This window comes from Salvelinus fontinalis, chromosome 7 (genome assembly GCF_029448725.1).
Source record: "Salvelinus fontinalis isolate EN_2023a chromosome 7, ASM2944872v1, whole genome shotgun sequence".
Taxonomy (NCBI): domain Eukaryota; kingdom Metazoa; phylum Chordata; class Actinopteri; order Salmoniformes; family Salmonidae; genus Salvelinus; species Salvelinus fontinalis.
Window position 1 is genome coordinate 58952721 of NC_074671.1, and position 19336 is coordinate 58972056.

The 19336-nt window shown below is 46.2% G+C and overlaps 1 protein-coding gene across 2 annotated transcripts; it reads left to right on the top strand.

The window, feature by feature from the left end:
* Positions 1-19319, top strand: LOC129859894 (insulin-like growth factor-binding protein 2-A). 2 transcript variants are annotated; one of them, XR_008760217.1, is made up of 5 exons: positions 84-477; positions 14458-14636; positions 17266-17406; positions 18076-18308; positions 18549-19319. XR_008760217.1 is itself a non-coding variant. In XM_055930116.1 (4 exons), exons 1-4 carry the CDS (start codon positions 99-101, stop codon positions 18232-18234), a joined length of 858 nt encoding a protein of 285 aa, XP_055786091.1. In that variant the 5' UTR covers positions 1-98; the 3' UTR covers positions 18235-19319. The 2 variants fall into 2 exon arrangements, 1 of the variants encoding a protein (XP_055786091.1); XM_055930116.1 differs by having other exon boundaries at positions 1-477; positions 18076-19319.
* The last annotated feature ends 17 nt before the right edge of the window (positions 19320-19336 follow it).

Here is a 19336-nt window from a genome sequence, read left to right on the forward strand (position 1 = left end):
CCGTTGGTAGGACCCTGCAGAACTCAACCCAGCCGCTGGCTTCACCTGTTCGCATGCACAGTTATTTTACCTGGATTTGCGTTCCATCGCCTCATTAAATGACAAGAAGTTCCATGCCGAGAATGATATCGTATTCAGGCTGCAGCTTGCTGCTGCTGTCGGTGGCTTTCGTGGGCGCTTCTTTCGCGGAGATGGTCTTCCGTTGCTCGAGTTGCACCGCCGAACGTCAGGCTGCGTGCCCGAAGCTCACCGAGACCTGTGCAGAGATAGTGCGCGAACCGGGCTGCGGTTGCTGCCCGGTGTGCGCCCGGCAAGAGGGCGAGTTATGCGGCGTGTACACCCCGAGATGCTCCAGCGGTCTCCGGTGTTACCCGAAGCCGGACTCCGATCTGCCTCTCGAGCAGCTGGTACAGGGGCTGGGGCTGTGCGGACACAAAGTGGTCACCGAGCCCACGGGGAGCCAGGAGCAACTTAGCGGTCAGTTTCAACAAGCTTGATACATTTACAATGTTATAATGGAACAGAGAGGAAGTTTGGGAAGTATGATCAGTAGTAGGCATTAATGAATAATTGCACTGTCATTGGGAGGGCTTACAGCCCTTAGCATGGACCGTATTGTGATTTATTTAATTCGCAGCAGTCTAAGCTAATGATTTTGGCGTCCATTTGCTCATAGAAACATTTAAACTGTAATTAACTCACTCTAAAACGCCTATTTATTTGAATTATTTGTTATTACACAGTTATAACTCTTTTATAACACAATTTTATCAAGGTACTTTTGCCTTTATTAATATGTACCGAATTGAGTTGCAAATGCTATAAGCCTATATTTGGCTTTGGGCTATATGTCCTAATGACAAATCAAAGAAACGTTTGCAGGTAGTATCATCCATCAGTCTCCAACAACAACCAGAACTACACTGGACTAGTTTGACTTATTGACCTTCATGTGTAAACTTATTGGTCCCTTGCTGCAATCCAATAGACCCCCTTACCTAACAGTATTATTCCTGTATAACAGATCTTACACTATATAAGCAAGCCTATACTGTAAGACATACTGTATGCTTGATTATACACTGAAATAACATTCCCAGCTTGTGTTTTACACAGAAATCCCAAGACATTTCTATTTAATTGGATAACATGAGAGAGGAGAGATAAGTAAAATAATGCCACATTGATTGGCAATTTGGACTTTGTACTTTGACCCAAACCACTGTCAACTAGTCATGGAGTGTTTGTTGAAGCTTGTTCAGTATGGTGTGATTTCTACTAAACCTAATGTCATTGTCCCCATCTGCCAAATGTAACATTTGGTTACATTATAAAGGAGAACCTGTGATTCCTGAAAAGTTCAAACGGATTAGGGCCAGGTCACCACAGACAGTAGCACTAGAAATGCACGTGGAGTAACCTACACATGCACATGTAGCCAGAGATAAGTTGGGTCTTAGGAGGTAGTGGTGTTCTAATACTATTTCTATGGTGGAACTCTTCCTGAAATAGCTACTTGCAGTCTGCTTTGCTACAGCCAGATGCCACAGTCCTAGCCTACAGTACAGTGAATTGCCATGACGCCATCCTATATTTCTCTGCTCAAACTGTTTCTTTTCTACTCTGACTGTTTCTATGTATTCACAGCCTGGCATATAAGGGATGGGTTACACCTGGGTTACACAGTACTATCATGTACACCTGGGTTACACAGTACTATTATGTACACCTTGGTTACACAGTACTATCATGTACACCTGGGTTACACAGTACTATTATGTACACCTGAGTTACACAGCACTATTATGTTCATCTGGGTTACACAGTACTATCATGTACACCTGGGTTACACAGTATTATTATGTACACCTGAGTTACACAGTACTATCATGTACACCTGGGTTACACAGTACTATCATGTATACCTGGGTTACACAGTACTATTATGTACACCTGGGTTACACAGTACTATTATGTACACCTGGGTTACACATTACTATAATATTCACCTGAGTTACATAGTACTAATATGTACACCTGGGTTACACAGTACTATTATGTACACCTGGGTTACACAGTACTATTATGTACACCTGGGTTACACAGTACTATTATGTACACCTGGGTTACACAGTACTATTATGTACACATTGGTTACACAATACTATCATGTACACCTGGGTTACACAGTACTATTATGTACACATTGGTTACACAGTACTATTATGTACACCTGGGTTACACAGTACTATTATGTACACATTGGTTACACAGTACTATCATGTACACCTGGGTTACACAGTACTATCATGTACACCTGGGTTACACAGTACTATTATGTACACCTGAGTTACACAGTACTATTATGTTCACCTGGGTTACACAGTACTATCATGTACACCTGGGTTACACAGTATTATTATGTACACCTGAGTTACACAGTACTATCATGTACACCTGGGTTACACAGTACTATCATGTACACCTGGGTTACACAGTACTATCATGTACACCTGGGTTACACAGTACTATTATGTTAACCTGAGTTACACAGTACTATTATGTACACCTTGGTTACACAGTACTATCATGTACACCTGGGTTACACAGTACTATCATGTACACCTGGGTTACACAGTACTATTATGTACACCTGGGTTACACAGTACTATCATGTACACCTGGGTTACACAGTACTATCATGTACACCTGGGTTACACATTACTATCATGTACACCTGGGTTACACAGTACTATTATGTACACCTGGGTTACACAGTACTATCATGTAAACCTGGGTTACACAGTACTATTATGTTAACCTGAGTTACACAGTACTATTATGTACACCTTGGTTACACAGTACTACCATGTACACCTGGGTTACACAGTACTATCATGTACTTCAGACAGAATTCACAGTGTTACCTGTAAAAAAAAATGAGGCAATGTTTATATGACTCCCTTTCAAACAGTCCCTTATTAACCACTATCTTGCAGGTTTAAGCATCCCAGTATATGGAGTGATATAAACTTCTGGACACAATCTGGTGTGTCCACGAGATTATGCAGAAAGCAGCCCCAGTTACACATGTTTCCTACACGTTTTCATTGTCTAAATAGGCCGATGTGCGAAACCACAATCTATGACAACTCAGGCCATGGTAACCTAGCTACATCACATGTCCTGCTTGTTGAAACAGAGTAAACCTTGGGATAATTAATAGCAGTAAGACTTCACTTTAATTAAGCGCTTGTTTAATAAAGGGCTTGTTTAATAAAGGGCTTGTTTAATAAAGGGCTTGTTTAATTAAGGGCTTGTTTAATAAAGGGCTTGTTTAATTAAGGGCTTGTTTAATAAAGGGCTTGTTTAATAAAGAGTTTGTGAGGAGTTTATAGGATCAGTTTATAAGTTAAACTAAAACGCATTGGTTAACAGTCACATCCGCTCATGTATCAAAATAATCGTCACTTAACTTACCTGTCTTTCTCATCTGGCAGAACACATGTAATACACACAAATGCAATGAGTTGTCGCATAAAGCTTACTTCTTATTGTTATTATGTGAACACACGTTATAATCAAGGAAAACGTGTTCTGCATTCTCCAAGATTGGATCACTGGGAAATGCAGAGCACCCGATATGCATTCCTTCATGCTCATCATCTCATGCCATACAGGCCTTAATGCATGACTGGCATGTAGCCTTTCATCTATGAAAGACTTGATATGAAAACCCTCCTCAGTGTCTGTGGTGCACCACGTGTCTCCTCCTAACCTGAACCCTGTGGTGGATGTGCATCGTTATTAGTCCACCAGCCTACGCCTAGACAGTAGCTCCTTATTGTCAATATCAAGTGGTACAACTACAGTCGGTTTACTGTGACGCGTCAGAGAATGATGTAAATATAGACGTTGGGGCGCGATTGATTCCACAACAGGCAGACGGGGAGTATATCACATTATTACGTAAAGACACGTCATAGTCAATAATACATCACGCTAATACAAAAACATACTATTAAAAAATATATTTAAGAGAAGTGTAGCGTCCCAAATGGTTCCATATAATGGGCCCTGGTCAAAAGTAGTGCACTCCTTTGCAAAAGAGACCCTGCTAAAATAAAGGTTAACTTAATAGGGTGCTATTTGAGACACACGAAGATTCATCACTCATCCTCCCATCAGGATCACATCGTTGGGCTGCCACTTATCCAACAGAGGGAGGGTTACCCCACCCACAACCCAACAAAAGACCAACAAAAACCTCTCAAAGCTTTACAAGGAAAACAGATCCTGACCATCTGGCTGCAACTGGGCTGTGAAATAACACGGCTCCCTAACGAGGGGTATTCATCTGTACCTGCATGGGTCCACTGCCGGGGTGCCCAGCCCTCTAGACGGTGCCCGCAGGCCCGAAATAGCCCCTGATAATCCCTCCTGCTTCTCTGAAACACAGGCATCACTGCCATCCACCCCTGGGGCTGCAACTTCACCCGAAGCCATGCTAAGAATCTCAGCGTGCCTCAGATGCGTTCCAGAATAAACCTGCTCCCTTTCTCTTCCTCTCTCTCCCTTTCTCTCTCCCTCCTTTCTTTCTCTCTCTTTCTCTCTCCCTCCTTTCTTTCTCTCTCTTTCTCTCTCTCCCTCCTTACTTTCTCTCTCTCCCTCCTTTCTTTCTCTCTCTTTCTCTCCCTCCTTTCTTTCTCTCTCTCTATCTCTCTCTCTCCCTCCTTTCTTTCTTTCTCTTGCTGGCTCCCTCCCTCCTTCCACTCCACTCCCTCCCTCCCTCTTCGGTGCTTGGAGAAAACACAAGCTATGTCTGAAATGTTACTGAGCTGAGTGGGATTGGAAGGGGACCTGTGAAAGGGCTTTGCAGGGGATAGGGCTGGCTTCGCCAGATGGTTTGATGTTTCTTCACCGAAGATAATGGAGTCGAAGGAGATTTAAGTGCTGGGTATGTGTGTACAGAAGGAGGCCAATGCATTTGGCTGCTGCAATCACCCAAGATCTGTTGTTCATGGCTAGCCCGATGGCTGCAGGCAGAGCTACTGTCTTAGGAATTGATCCTTGTATGATGGTGGTTTGTGTATCAAGGCCAGTTGACTTGTTACATTGGTGCCATGACTTGGATCACATGATTGGTGTAGGGTTGCAAAATTCATTTTCATCTTTCAATAAATTCACTGGTTTTCCAGAAATCCTGGTTGGAGGATTCTGGATATCATGATTATTCCCCCATGACTCCGGGGGAGCCTCCAACCGGGATTTCGGGCGAACCAGAGAATTTATTGAAAGTCCCGGAAATGTAACCCTAATCTGGTGTCCTATCATCTCTGTTAATAAAGGAGATATGGATATGTTCACTCTTCAAAGTTAATCTGGTCTTTTCAGACCTCAAAAGTGGTCTAATGTCAAGGTCACGTCTACAGGCCTCAATCCCAAAGGAATGGGAAAGATGGGCACCATCTCTCTCCCCTCTCTCTCTATTCTCTCTATGTGTCTGCTGTAATTGTCCATGCTGCCCTGCAGGTTCGATGGGCTCTGTCTTGCCTCCGTCTCCCTGTCTCTCTGTCCTCCAGAGCCAGGTGTGTGTGTCTCAAATGGCAAAATACTCCCTTTTCCCTATATAGTGCACTACTTTAGACCAGAGTCATATAGGGATACAGTGTTGTTTGGGACGCATCCAGAGTCCCAGGTTTAGCCTGCAGTCAGTCAGTTCAGGGGTGGATAGATGCCTGGCTGGGTGCAGCCAGTGTCTACGTGTCAGGACCTGCCCAGCCCCAGCTAGCTTCACGGTGTGGAGGAGCCTCTCAGGCCAGATAGCCTAGCTGTGAGGTAAACACACTTGCTCTGTGCTGACTGTGTGATTCTAGGAGGAGAGTCCTAGCAGGCCTTGTAAAGGATAATGGGAAGCAGTTATGGAGCTGGCTTTACTATAGTCGTGGCCAAAAGTTTTGAGAATGACACAAATATTAATTTTCACAAAGTTTGCTGCTTCAATGTCTTTAGATATTTTTGTCAGATGTTACAATAGAATACTGAAGTATAATTACAAGCATTTCATAAGTGTCAAAGGCTTTTATTGACAAATACATGAAGTTGATGCAAAGAGTCATGACCTCTGTAATCCGCCCTGGCATGCTGTCAATTAACTTCTGGGCCACATCCTGACTGATGGCAGCACATTCTTGCTTAATCAATTCTTGGAGTTTGTCGGAATTTGTGGGTTTTTGTTTGTCCACCCGCCTCTTGAGGATTGACCACAAGTTCTCAATGGGATTAAGGTCTGGGGAGTTTTCTGGCCATGGACCCAAAAGATTGATGTTTTGTTCCCCCGAGCCACTTAGTTATCACTTTTGCCTTATGGCAAGGTGCTCCATCATGCTGAAAAAGACATTGTTTGTCACCAAACTGTTCCTGGGTGGTTGGGAGAAGTTGCTCTCGGAGGATGTGTTGGTACCATTCTTTATTCATGACTGTGTTCTAAGGCAGAATTGTGAGTGAGCCCACGCCCTTGGCTGAGAAGCAACCCCACACATGAATGGTCTCAGGATGCTTTACTGTTGGAATGACACAGGACTGATGGTAGCGCTCACCTTGTCTTCTCCGGACAAGCTTTTTTCCGGATGCCCCAAACAATCGGAAAGGGGATTCATCAGAGAAAATGACTTTACCCCAGTCCTCAGCAGTCCAATCCCTGTACCTTTTGCAGAATATCAGTCTGTCCCTGATGTTTTTCCTGGAGAGAAGTGGCTTCTTTGCTGCCCTTCTTGACACCAGGCCATCCTCCAAAAGTCTTTGCCTCACTGTGCGTGCAGATCCACTCACACCTGCCTGTTGCCATTCCTGAGCAAGCTCTGTACTGGTGGTGCCCCGATCCCGCAGCTGAATCAACTTTAGGAGACGGTCCTGGCGCTTGCTGGACTTTCTTGTGCGCCCTGAAGCCTTCTTCACAACAATTGAACCTCTCTCCTTGAAGTTCTTGATGATCCGATAAATGGTTGATTTAGGTGCATTCTTACTGGCAGCAATATCCTTGCCTGTGAAGCCCTTTTTGTGCATAGCAATGATGACGGCACGTGTTTTCTTGCAAGTAACCATGGTTTACAGAGAAAGAACAGTGATTCCACGCACCACCCTCCTTTTGACGCTTCCAGTCTGTTATTCGAACTCAATCAACATGACAGAGTGATCTCAAGCCTTGTCCTCGTCAACACTCACACCTGTGTTAACGAGAGAATCACTAACATGATGTCAGCTGGTCCTTTTGTGGCAGGACTGAAATGCAGTGGAAATGTTTTTTGGGGATTCAGTTCATTGGCATGGCAAAGAGGGACTTTGCAATTAATTGCAATTAATCTGATCACTCTTCATAACATTCTGGAGTATATGCAAATTGCCATCATACAAACTGAGGCAGCAGACTTTGAAAATGTATATTTGTGTCATTCTGGCCATGACTGTACAGTCAATTGTGAAGGTGATACGTTATATATACACATAAACACAGGGAAATACAGTATCATTATCACTATGCTGGCCCTAGAGTGAGGTAATATTCATTTGTTACACAATAAGTTGAGATTAAAGGGGATAGTTAAAGGGATAATTTGAACCATGAATGTATGTTGGTTTGACCTAACCAGTCTCCCCTTCTCCATCCATGGGCCATCTGCTCAGTTGACAAGAGTCTAGACTGTCAGACATGAACCTTCTCTCCTTTGTGCTGTTCTGGGAATTTGACAAGCATCAGCTATTAAAAAAGCAAGGAAGCCACTCGTCCCTTTTTTCCGCTGTATTAATTCAAGCAGTGGACCGGACAACAAAGTAAAAACAATGGAGCTGCAGCTCTGTTGACATTGCAAAGCCCAGGCCCACCTCTGTGGATCGGTGGAACAGAGTGTACTGCAGGAACGGGGCCCCCTTAGAGGGGGGGCCTGACCCTGTCCGTGTGTGTCTCTGTGTGTGTCTCTGTGTGTGTGTGTGTGTGTGTGTGTGTGTGTGTGTGTGTGTGTGTGTATGTGTATGTGTGTGTTTGTGTGTGTGTGTGTGTGTGTGTGTGTGTGTGTGTGTGTGTGTGTGTGTGTGTGTGTGTGTGTGTGTGTGTGTGTGTGTGTGTGTGTGTGTGTGTGTGTGTGTGTGTGACCAGGTTCTAACCCATAGTCACACTGGCACAGCCTGGCACAGAACACTTGGTAAAGCCCTCCTGTGAGAAAAGACAGTTGGAGGGCTGAAGTTAAATGGAAATCCCAGGTAATAGGAACTGACATTCAGGTTTCCTCCATGAAGCTGAAATCAGTTTCAGTAGCTGAAGCTGAATTACAGCTGAATTACAGTTGGAGAAAATTGGGATTATCTAATAGATGAAAACAGCATAATTTGTGTGTGTGTGTGTGTGTGTGTGTGTGTGTGTGTGTGTGTGTGTGTGTGTGAGTGTGTGTGTGTGTGTGTGTGTGTGTGTGTGTGTGTGTGTGTGTGTGTGTGTTAAGGGATGTATAAGTGTGTGTGTTGTTGTGCATGTCTCACACCTGATTCCAGTTGACTTCTGCCCTCTGTTCTGCAAAGACACTGAGAGCACAAAGAGTTTCATGAGGAGAGCTGAAGTTAGATCTGATAGTTTCATGAGAAGAGCTGAAGTTAGATCTGATAGTTTCATGAGGAGAGCTGAAGTTAGATCTGATAGTTTCATGAGTAGAGCTGAAGTTAGATCTGATAGTTTCATGAGCAGAGCTGAAGTTAGATCTGATAGTTTCATGAGGAGAGCTGAAGTTAGATCTGATAGTTTCATGAGTAGAGCTGAAGTTAGATCTGATAGTTTCATGAGTAGAGCTGAAGTTAGATCTGATAGTTTCATGAGTAGAGCTGAAGTTAGATCTGATAGTTTCATGAGGAGAGCTGAAGTTAGATCTGATAGTTTCATGAGGAGAGCTGAAGTTAGATATGATAGTTTCATGAGTAGAGCTGAAGTTAGATCTGATAGTTTCATGAGTAGAGCTGAAGTTAGATCTGATAGTTTCATGAGTAGAGCTGAAGTTAGATCTGATAGTTTCATGAGGAGAGCTGAAGTTAGATCTGATAGTTTCATGAGGAGAGCTGAAGTTAGATCTGATAGTTTCATGAGGAGAGCTGAAGTTAGATCTGATAGTTTCAAGAGGAGAGCTGAAGTTAGATCTGATAGTTTCATGAGGAGATGTCACGACTTCAGGCGACGTTCGGCGGTCGACGTCACCGGTCTTCTAGCCATCGCCGATCCACTTTTCATTTTCCATTTGTATTGTCTTGTCTTCCCACACACCTGGTTTCAATTCCATCAATTCCATGTTGTGTATTTTACCCTCTGTTCCCCCTATGTCCTTGTCCGGTATTGTTTATTGTAAGTGCTTGTGCACGTTATGTCTGGTGTGCGTCGGGTTATGTACCCATTTATTGATTGTTCTGTTTTCCGGTGGGTTTTTATTATTAAACTGCGCCGTTGGAAACACAGTTTTTGCTCTCCTGCGTCTGACTTCTCTGCCGCCAGTACGCACCCCTTACAGAATACCGGACCAAACTTATGGAGTCAGCAGGAACAGGTACCCCGGGTATAAGGGTGGAGGAGCGCATCCGGGAGCACGCAGCAATGCTCCACCATCTTGGCAACGCCATGGCCTGCGTTGTCCAGACAATGGACCGCTGGGAGAGACAGGGAGTTCTCCGAGCGCCTCCACCAGCACAGCCGGGGTTTCCACTACGCGCCCCTCCTTCTCCTGGTCCCAGTAGGATTCGTCTCTCCCTTCCCCAGGAATACAATTGGATGGCTGCGAACTGCCAGGGGTTTCTCTTGCAGCTGGACTTGTGCCTGGCAACCGTCCACACGGCTCCTTTGGGCCGTGAGAGGGTGTCCGCCCTCGTCTCGTGCCTCACAGGGAAAGCCCTGGAGTGGGCAAACGCCGTGTGGGGAGAGGGAGATGCAGCGTTGGACCAGTTTGAGGGGTGAACCCCTATTCCATCTGAGGCAGGGGACGAGGAGCGGCCAGCGGTTCGCCCTGGAGTTTCGGACCCTGGCTGCCGGCGCGGGATGGAACGACAGGGCCCTGATCGACCATTATCGCTGCAGTCTGAGCGAGGACGTCCGTCGGGAGTTGACCTGCAGAGACACCACCCTCACGTTCGACCAGCTGGTGGACCTGTCCTTCCGGCTGGAAAACCTGCTGGCTGCCCGCGGACGTTCAGATTGGGGTCTGTGGGTTCCATCCCCCCGCACCCCCTCTCCGATATCCATGGAGCTGGGAGGGGCGGTGCGGAGGGAGACAGGAGAGGGTTCCAGCTCGTGCACCATCTGTGGCCGCAGAGGTCACACTGCCGGTCAGTGCCGGGTTGGTTCCTCTGGGTATCGAGGCAGCAGGCAGGGCGCTCTTGCGTCACCCCAGGTGAGCCGGCACCATTCTCACCCAGAGCCCTCTGTCGCACATATGTTTGTGTATGTAACTTCTGAGTTTTCCCCGCATTCCCAGCATAAGGCGCTCGTCAATTCAGGCGCGGCTGGGAATTTTATAGATAGTTCGGTCGCCCATAGTTTAGGTATCCCCATTGTTCCCGTGGCTGTGCCTTTCCCCGTTCACGCCTTAGATAGTCGACCATTAGGGTCCGGGTTGACCAGGGAGGCCACCGCTCCTCTGGGTATGGTGACACAGAGGGGTCACAAGGAGAGAATTAGTCTCTTCCTTATTGACTCTCCTGCATTTCTCGTGGTGCTTACCCTGGTTAGTTTGTCATGACCCCACTGTTTCTTGGCCACAGAGGGCTCTCACTGGGTGGTCGCGAGAGTGCTCGGAAGGTGTTTAGGGGTTTCCGTTGGAGCTACTACGGCGGAGAGTCTAGACCAGGTCTCCATCGTGCGAATTCCCCCTGAATATGCCGATTTGGCTCTCGCCTTCTCCAAAAGGAAGACGACTCAATTACCACCCCATCGACGGGGCGATTGCGCGATAAATCTCCTGGTAGATAGGAGTCACATGTATCCCCTCTCTCAGGCGGAGACGGAGGCTATGGAAACATATGTCTCCAAATCCCTGCATCAGGGGTACATTCGGTCATCCACTTCACCCGCCTTCTCGAGTTTCTTTTTTGTGAAGAAGAAAGAGGGAGGTCTGCGCCCGTGTATTGACTATCGGGGTCTGAACCAGATCACGGTGAGGTATAGTTACCCGCTACCGCTCATAGCCACAGCGATTGAGTCAATGCACGGGGCGTGCTTCTTCACCAAACTAGATCTCAGGAGCGCTTACAACCTGGTGTGTATCCGGGAGGGAGACGAGTGGAAGACGGCTTTCAGTACCACCTCAGGGCACTATGAGTTCCTCGTCATGCCGTATGGGTTGATGAATGCGCCATCAGTCTTCCAGGCCTTTGTAGACGGGATTTTCAGGGACCTGCACGGGCAGGGTGTAGTGGTGTATATTGATGACATTCTGATATACTCCGCTACACACGCCAAGCATGTGTTCCTGGTGCGCAGGGTGCTTGGTCGCCTTTTGATGCATGACCTGTACGTCAAGGCTGAGAAGTGCCTGTTCTTCCAGCAGTCCGTCTCCGTCCTAGGGTACCGCATTTCCACCTCAGGGGTGGAGATGGAGAGTGACCGCATTTCAGCCGTGCGTAATTGGCCGACTCCCACCACGGTAAAGGAGGTGCAGCGGTTCTTAGGGTTTGCCAACTACTACCGGAGGTTTATCCGGGGTTTTTTTCAGGTAGCGGCTCCCATTACCTCACTGCTGAACGGGGGCCCGGTGCGTTTGCAGTGGTCGGGTGAGGCGGACAGGGCTTTTGGTCACCTGAGGGCTCTGTTTACCTCGGCTCCCGTGCTGGCCCATCCGGATCCCTCTTTGGCGTTCATAGTGGAGGTGGATGCGTCCGAGGCTGGGATAGGAGCTGTGCTCTCTCAGTGCTCAGGTACGCCACCGAAGCTCGGCCCCTGTGCCTTCTTCTCGAAGAAACTCAGCCCGGAGGAGCGAAACTATGATGTGGGGGACCGGGAGCTGTTGGCTGTCATCAAGGCTCTGAAGGCGTGGAGACATTGTCTTGAGGGGGCTCAACACCCTTTCCTCATCTGGACTGACCACCACAATCTGGAGTACATCCGGGCAGCGAGGAGACTGAAACCTCACCAGGCAAGGTGGGCCATGTTTTTCACCAGTTTTGTGTTTACCCTTTCCTACAGACCAGGCACCCAGAATGTGAAGTCAGACGCATTGTCCCGGCTGTATGACACAGAGGAGCGGCCCATGGATCCCACTCCCATACTCCCCGCCTCCTTCCTGGTGGCGCCGGTAGCGTGGGAGCTGGACGCGGACATTGAGCAGGCATTACGTGCAGAGCCCGCTCCCATCCAGTGTCCCGCTGGGCGCCTGTACGTCCCGTCTGCTGTTCGTGACCGGTTGATCTATTAGGCCCACACGTCACCCTCCTCTGGTCATCCTGGGATCAGTCGGACAGTGCGCTGTTTGAGCAGGAGGTACTGGTGGCCTACCTTGGCTAAGGACGTGAGGGTTTATGTTTCCTCCTGCTCGGTGTGCGCCCAGTGTAAGGCTCCTATGCACCTGCCCAGAGGGAAGCTACACCCCTTACCCGTTCCACAACGGCCTTGGTTGCACCTGTCGGTGGATTTTCAAACCAATCTCCCCCTCACAGTGTAACACCGAGATCCTGGTCGTTGTGGATCGGTTTTCGAAGTCCTGTCGTCTCCTCCCTCTGCCCAGTCTCCCTACGGCCCTACAGACTGCGGAGGCCCTGTTTACGCACGTCTTCCGGCACTATGGGGTGCCTGAGGATATAGTGTCTGATCGAGGTCCCCAATTCACGTCTAGGGTCTGGAAGACGTACATGAAACGTCTGGGGGTCTCGATCAGCCTTACTTCAGGGTTTCTCCCCTAGAGTAATGTGCAGGTGGAGAGAGTAAACCAGGATGTGGGCAGGTTTCTGCGGTCCTATTGTCAGGACCGGCCGGGGGAGTAGGTAGCTTTCGTGCCCTGGGCCGAGATGGCACAGAACTCGCTTCGCCACTCCTACACTAACCTCTCTCCCTTCCAGTGCGTACTGGGGTACCAGCCGGTTCTGGCACCGTGGCATCAGAGTCAGACCGAGGCTCCTGTGGTGGATGACTGGTTCAGGCGCGCGGAGGAGACATGGGAAGCTGTCCGTGTTCACCTACAGCGGGCCGTGCTACGCCAAAAAGAGAACGCGGACCGCCACCGCACCGGGGGACCGGATCTGGCTCTCGACCCAAAACCTTTTTGTGTTGTAAGTGCTTGTGCACGTTATGTCTGGTGTGCGTCGGGTTATGTACCCATTTATTGATTGTTCTCTTTTCCGGTGGGTTGTTATTATTAAACTGCGCCGTTGGAAACACAGTTTTTGCTCCCCCCTCTGTCGTTAATAGTGGTATGTCACTGGACAGCCTGACAGTACAGAGAGTTTGTAAACAATATATTACTCTGAAAGGTTATTCATCTAAGATTTCCTCAAAACAAGGTCCAGCCAACTGTTTCCTCTCCCCTGCCGTTTCTGTTATTCTTCCACTTTGACGGTCCCAGAGCCCTGGGAGAGCTGCTAGTGGGCCCTCAGCCACCAGGAATAGCATGGACAGCTAGTGGACTCGCAGGGCCAGGCCCCCTGCATTGTTTGTTCTCATATCTGTTTGGAATGAGGCTTTTAGAGGTTGATGTTTAACCACACGTTATCTGGTCAAACAGCTGAGGACTTCTACCTCCCTTCCCCAGATAGTGTGGTGTGTTAGTTCTGGGTGGTTGCTGTTCAAGCTTTCGTTCTAATCAGTCGAACATGAAAGTGAGCTAGTGCCCATTTATGACATTCCTTGACATTGGAGGTGAGGAGGACACTCGTCATAGCAAGTGAAGGTACCCCAGAGTTAACAGAAAAGTCTTATGTCTTCAGCTCTTCAGTGGCCAATAAACCTGGAGTTTACACAGACAGAATCATATGTTCACTATTGGTTCTCATTCTTGGAAGTTAAAATGGAAAAAAAACAAATAATAATATTTCACAATATTCTTGAAAAAGGTCCAAAATATTGCACCTTTAAAGATGTATCTATTTCCGCTGAAAAATTCACCATATATGCCATTGCCAAATGTACTAAAGCCAACCTGCTGGCCCTATCATTTCTCATTTCATGAAGGAATGTGCAGTATACTTAATCATTCAAATGGTTGAGCTTTTCTGTGATGTAATGACAATATAACGACAATGTTATGACAGTGTTGTAATGAACGATCAATTAATTTAATGGAACTGGTTTCCATAGAGCTGTTTTGACTGTGTTTTGACTGTGTGTGTGTGGTGTGTGTGTGTGTGTGTGTGTGTGTGTGTGTGTGTGTGTGTGTGTGTGTGTGTGTGTGTGTGCATGTGTGTGAGTCTGTGCATGTATCTGTGTCTGCGTGCGTGTCTGTCCCTCAGGGGAGGAGGTGGACATCCTGGACACGAGCCTGACAGAGATCCCCCCGTTGAGGAAGGCCACTAAGGACAACCCATGGCTGGGGCCCAAGGAGAACGCTATGCGCCAGCACCGACAGGAGATGAAGACCAAGATGAAGAGTAACAAGCCGGAGGACCCCAAAACTCCCCGCGGCAAGCAGGTTAGTAAACACCTAGTAGTAAACAGTTAGGCTACATCCCAAATAGCACCCTATTCCCTTCATATTAGTAGTGCCTTATATAGGGAATAGGGTGCCATTTGAGACGCTACCTTAGTAAACTGAGACCATTAGTGGATCGCATCTGTTAGTAAACAGTTAGTGAACCTGGGATCATGATTAGCAGTGTCCATGTCCCTTTAGGAAGGAGTCGGTCTTAACAGAACCTAGTGCACTGCTGCCATCTTCTGGAGCAGACCTGATGGTGTCCAGCAACTAACAATGTCTTACTGCCAATTTGCACAGTTAAGGCCAGCTTTTTCAATCGGAAAATGTAGGTAAGCATTTCTATTGGACAAGATAGCCCTCCGTTTGCCAACGTCTGCCCCCATTTGAAGCGTACTGAACGTGACCATGGGGAAGATGTAAATGTTTCACACATGACAGTACAAGACCCTACTGTTGAAAACTCTGTATTGTTTCCTTGAAGTCGAGCCTGGCGTTCTGTTGTAGACCGACCTAGAAAAATTCTTTGGTAGCACTTTATAATAACACCTTGTTATAAAGCATTTATAATGGATTAATAAATAGTTTATTCATCATTACGCCCACATTTGTAAATGTTATTAAGCCAGGTAGTCACATATTTATGAATAACTATGTCATAATAATTAACACGATCGTTCATAAGATGTTTAATATCGGTACTTATAAACCATCTACTAATCATTAGTTAAGTGTTTTTGTGTGGCCTCATTTAAAGTGAGCGCTATTTATACTTTATAAATGCTTTGTAAATGTTTTGAGTGACCAGTGTAATTTCTCACAAAATGATGGACATGCCATTGGTAGACATTCCAGCACTACCTGAATAAACGCTTCACTAATCTATTATAAGCGCTTTATTTCAAGGTGTTATTATAAACTACTACCAGTACTTATTTTCCCACATTGAGTGATTTTCCTTGAGGATAATGATTTTGGCATTTCACGGATGCCAAGTTTAAAATAGAACCATTTACCCCGGATATTGGCAAGTCTTGGCAACACATCAAAACCTATCAGGGGAGACTGTAAGTGCAAAAAAATGAACATTCCAATTGTTTTACTATTGATGAAGCCATAACGCCTAGAGAAAGAGGGCGATCAGGTGCTTTGGCAATAATCCATGAATATAATTAGTTATGCAAATATCATTTACTCTCAGTTATACCTGTGAGGGAAACATTATTAATTTTCATGTGAATTAATAATTGTATTCTATATTTTGGTAGTGCTGTTCATTTAATTTTCTGTGGATTATTATTCCTCCGAGAATCCAGCTCTTAACCTTTGAAGATGATTTTGGAGAATGTTTTATTTATTTTCTCAAACAGTGGTCTGAAGGTATTGCTGGGTCATTAATCATGTAGTCTCCCTAGGCCGACGGTTTGCCTCCCACAATGTATCCAGTGTTCCGGCACACATGTCTGCTGACAGTACCAGCATCGGTTGGGACAAGAGGCGGAAATGGGACTCGAGCAGGAAATCAGTCCAGAGTCTTTCCGTTCATGTCCTGACGCAAACATTAGCCTACCACCGGACGCAAAATGTGTATTTTAGCTAGATATTTTCAATGAGTGTATTTGGCAAGTGAGTTGTTTGCTTGTGCCATGACAGCTAACGTTAGCATTACAAGTTTACAACGTTGTTTGCTTGTGCCATGACAGCTAACGTTAGCATTACAAGTTTACAACGTTTTTTGCTTGTGCCATGACAGCTAACGTTAGCATTACAAGTTTACAACGTTTTTTGCTTGTGCCATGACAGCTAACGTTAGCATTACAAGTTTACAACGTTTTTTGCTTGTGCCATGACAGCTAACGTTAGCATTACAAGTTTACAACGTTTTTTGCTTGTGCCATGACAGCTAACGTTAGCATTACAAGTTTACAACGTTTTTTGCTTGTGCCATGACAGCTAACGTTAGCATTACAAGTTTACAACGTTGTTTTTCACGAGCAGAAATCCCGTCTGCATTTTAAGCCCGTCCAAACCAAACTCGTAATATATTCTGAAGAGCACCCTCCCCGGAGTTGAGGTAGATATGTACATATAGCTAGAAATAAACAAACAGATAGTACACAGTAGCAGAAGCGTATGTGTCAAAAACGTTAGTGCAAAAAAGGTCAATGCAGATAGTCCGGGTAGCTATTTGGTTAACTATTCAAATAATTATTTAGCAGCCTCATGGCTTGGGGGTAGAAGTTCAGAGTCCTGTTGGTTCCAGACTTGGTGCATCGGTACTACTTGCCGTGCGGTAGCAGAGAGAAGGGTCTATGACTTGGGTGGCTGGAGTCTGACAATTTTTAGAGCCTTCCTTTGACACCGCCTGGTATAGAGGTCCTGGATGGCAGGGAGCTCGGCCCCAGTGTAATAGTCAGAAACTATTAATCATGTGACTGGTGTTGCCTGTTGCTTCAAGGTCTGAGATTTACCAGACTATTACTCATGTGACTGGTGTTGCCTGTTGCTTCAAGGTCTCAGATTTCCCAGGCTATTAATCATGTGACTGGTGTTGCCTGTTGCTCCAAGGTCTGAGATTTCCCAGGCTATTAATCATGTGACTGGTGTTGCCTGTTGTGTACTGTAGATTCAGTGTCAGCAGGAGCTGGACCAGGTGCTGGAGAGGATATCTAAGATGCCCTTCAGAGATAACCGAGGCCCACTGGAAGACCTGTATGCCCTGCACATCCCCAACTGTGACAAGAGGGGGCAGTATAACCTCAAACAGGTGACTACACCCTGCACATCCCCAACTGTGACAGAGGGGGCAGTGTAACCTCAAACAGGTGACTACACCCTGCACATCCCTAACTGTGACAGAGGGGACAGTGTAACCTCAAACAGGTGACTACACCCTGCACATCCCCAACTGTGACAAGAGGGGGCAGTATAACCTCAAACAGGTGACTACACCCTGCACATCCCCAACTGTGACAAGAGGGGGCAGTATAACCTCAAACAGGTGACTACACCATGCAGATCCCCAAATGTGACAAGAGGGGGCAGTATAACCTCAAACAGGTGACTACACCCTGCACATCCCCAACTGTGACAAAAGGGGGCAGTGTAACCTCAAACAGGTGACTACACCCTGCACATCCCCAACTGTGACAGAGGGGGCAGTGTAACCTCAAACAGGTGACTACACCCTGCACATCCCCAACTGTGACAAGAGGGGGCAGTGTAACCTCAAACAGGTGACTACACCCTGCACATCCCCAACTGTGACAAGAGGGGGCAGTGTAACCTCAAACAGGTGACTACACCCTGCACATCCCCAACTGTGACAAGAGGGGGCAGTGTAACCTCAAACAGGTGACTACTCACTCTTACTCTATGGCCCAGAAGCATCCACACACAGACACACACACAAACACATGTTCATTCTGTGTTTCAGTGTAAGATGTCTCTGCACGGCCAGAGGGGGGAGTGCTGGTGCATCAACCCACACACCGGTCGGCCCATCCCATCAGCACCGACCGTGAGGGGAGACCCAAACTGCAGCCAGTACCTTAGAGGACCAGAGATGGACACCCTCGCCTCAGCCCAGAAATAGTACGGCCCTGATTCTCCCTTTGATCGGCCTGAGTCTTAAAACACAACAGAGGAAGCAGTACTCTAAACACTTAAGTAAGCTATCAAAATGTTTCTGTTTCTGTCTATAGTTTTTTTGGTATTAAAACAATTCTCAGCGATATCGTACAATGTAACCACCATAATGTGTCTTGGCTTGAGAACAAATTCCACTGCAAGGGCATAGGATGTGACAAGCAACAAAGATGAAATCCATTCTTCTTTGCAATTTCAAAGGAAGTCAGTGTTTAACTGGTATTTTCATTGATCTCTCTCTCTCTTTCCCTCCTCTCGTAGCTTTTCTGTGGTGAACAAAGTCTAATGAGAAGAATGTTTACTATGGGCTGAATTCTAACTAGAAATCTGTGTGTCCTTCTCAGACTTTTGTGTAAAAATCAAGCATTGATGTCAATGGGCTATTTGCACGTAAATTCCAATTATATGCACATTTGGCAATTAGTATTCACCCCTATGGACCTCTTGTATTCAATGTATCTGTTGTAGGGTATCTAGAGAAATGTTATCATGAAAAAATGATTTGACTTATTTGAAAGGTGAATATGTGAAGCATAAAACAAAACGGTGAATTGACGCTTTAAGGGATTAGTGTCTTTCTTACTTAGTGTTTGTATGGCTGTGTTTTCACTGGTAGCCCAATTCTAATATTTTGCCACCGATTTTTGTCTTTTGACCAATCAGATCAGATCTTCTGCGTGTGTAAACGCAGCCCAAGTGTCTTACTTTCTGGTGCTGGGAAGTGAACATGTCAAATGTTTGGTGGTTGTGTACTCAACTCCGCCTACCGTTTGTTTGTTTTACAGTGTTCTACGCCTTCAGGTTGGTAGGCTACTAAAACTATGAACCCTACCTTCTATAGCCTTTGGAATAAACATACGTCTTCTATACACTGTAGGAAAACCACATAGACAAAGTGTTGTTGTTACAAACACAAATACACGTTTTAGATTTCCTCGTTAATAGGAGCACAAATAGAAATGTAGAATTGTTTTGTGATAAAGAACGTCTTGTTATAAGATGAAGTACGTGATTAAATGGATGGTAACTTCCTGTACGTTGATTGTGTA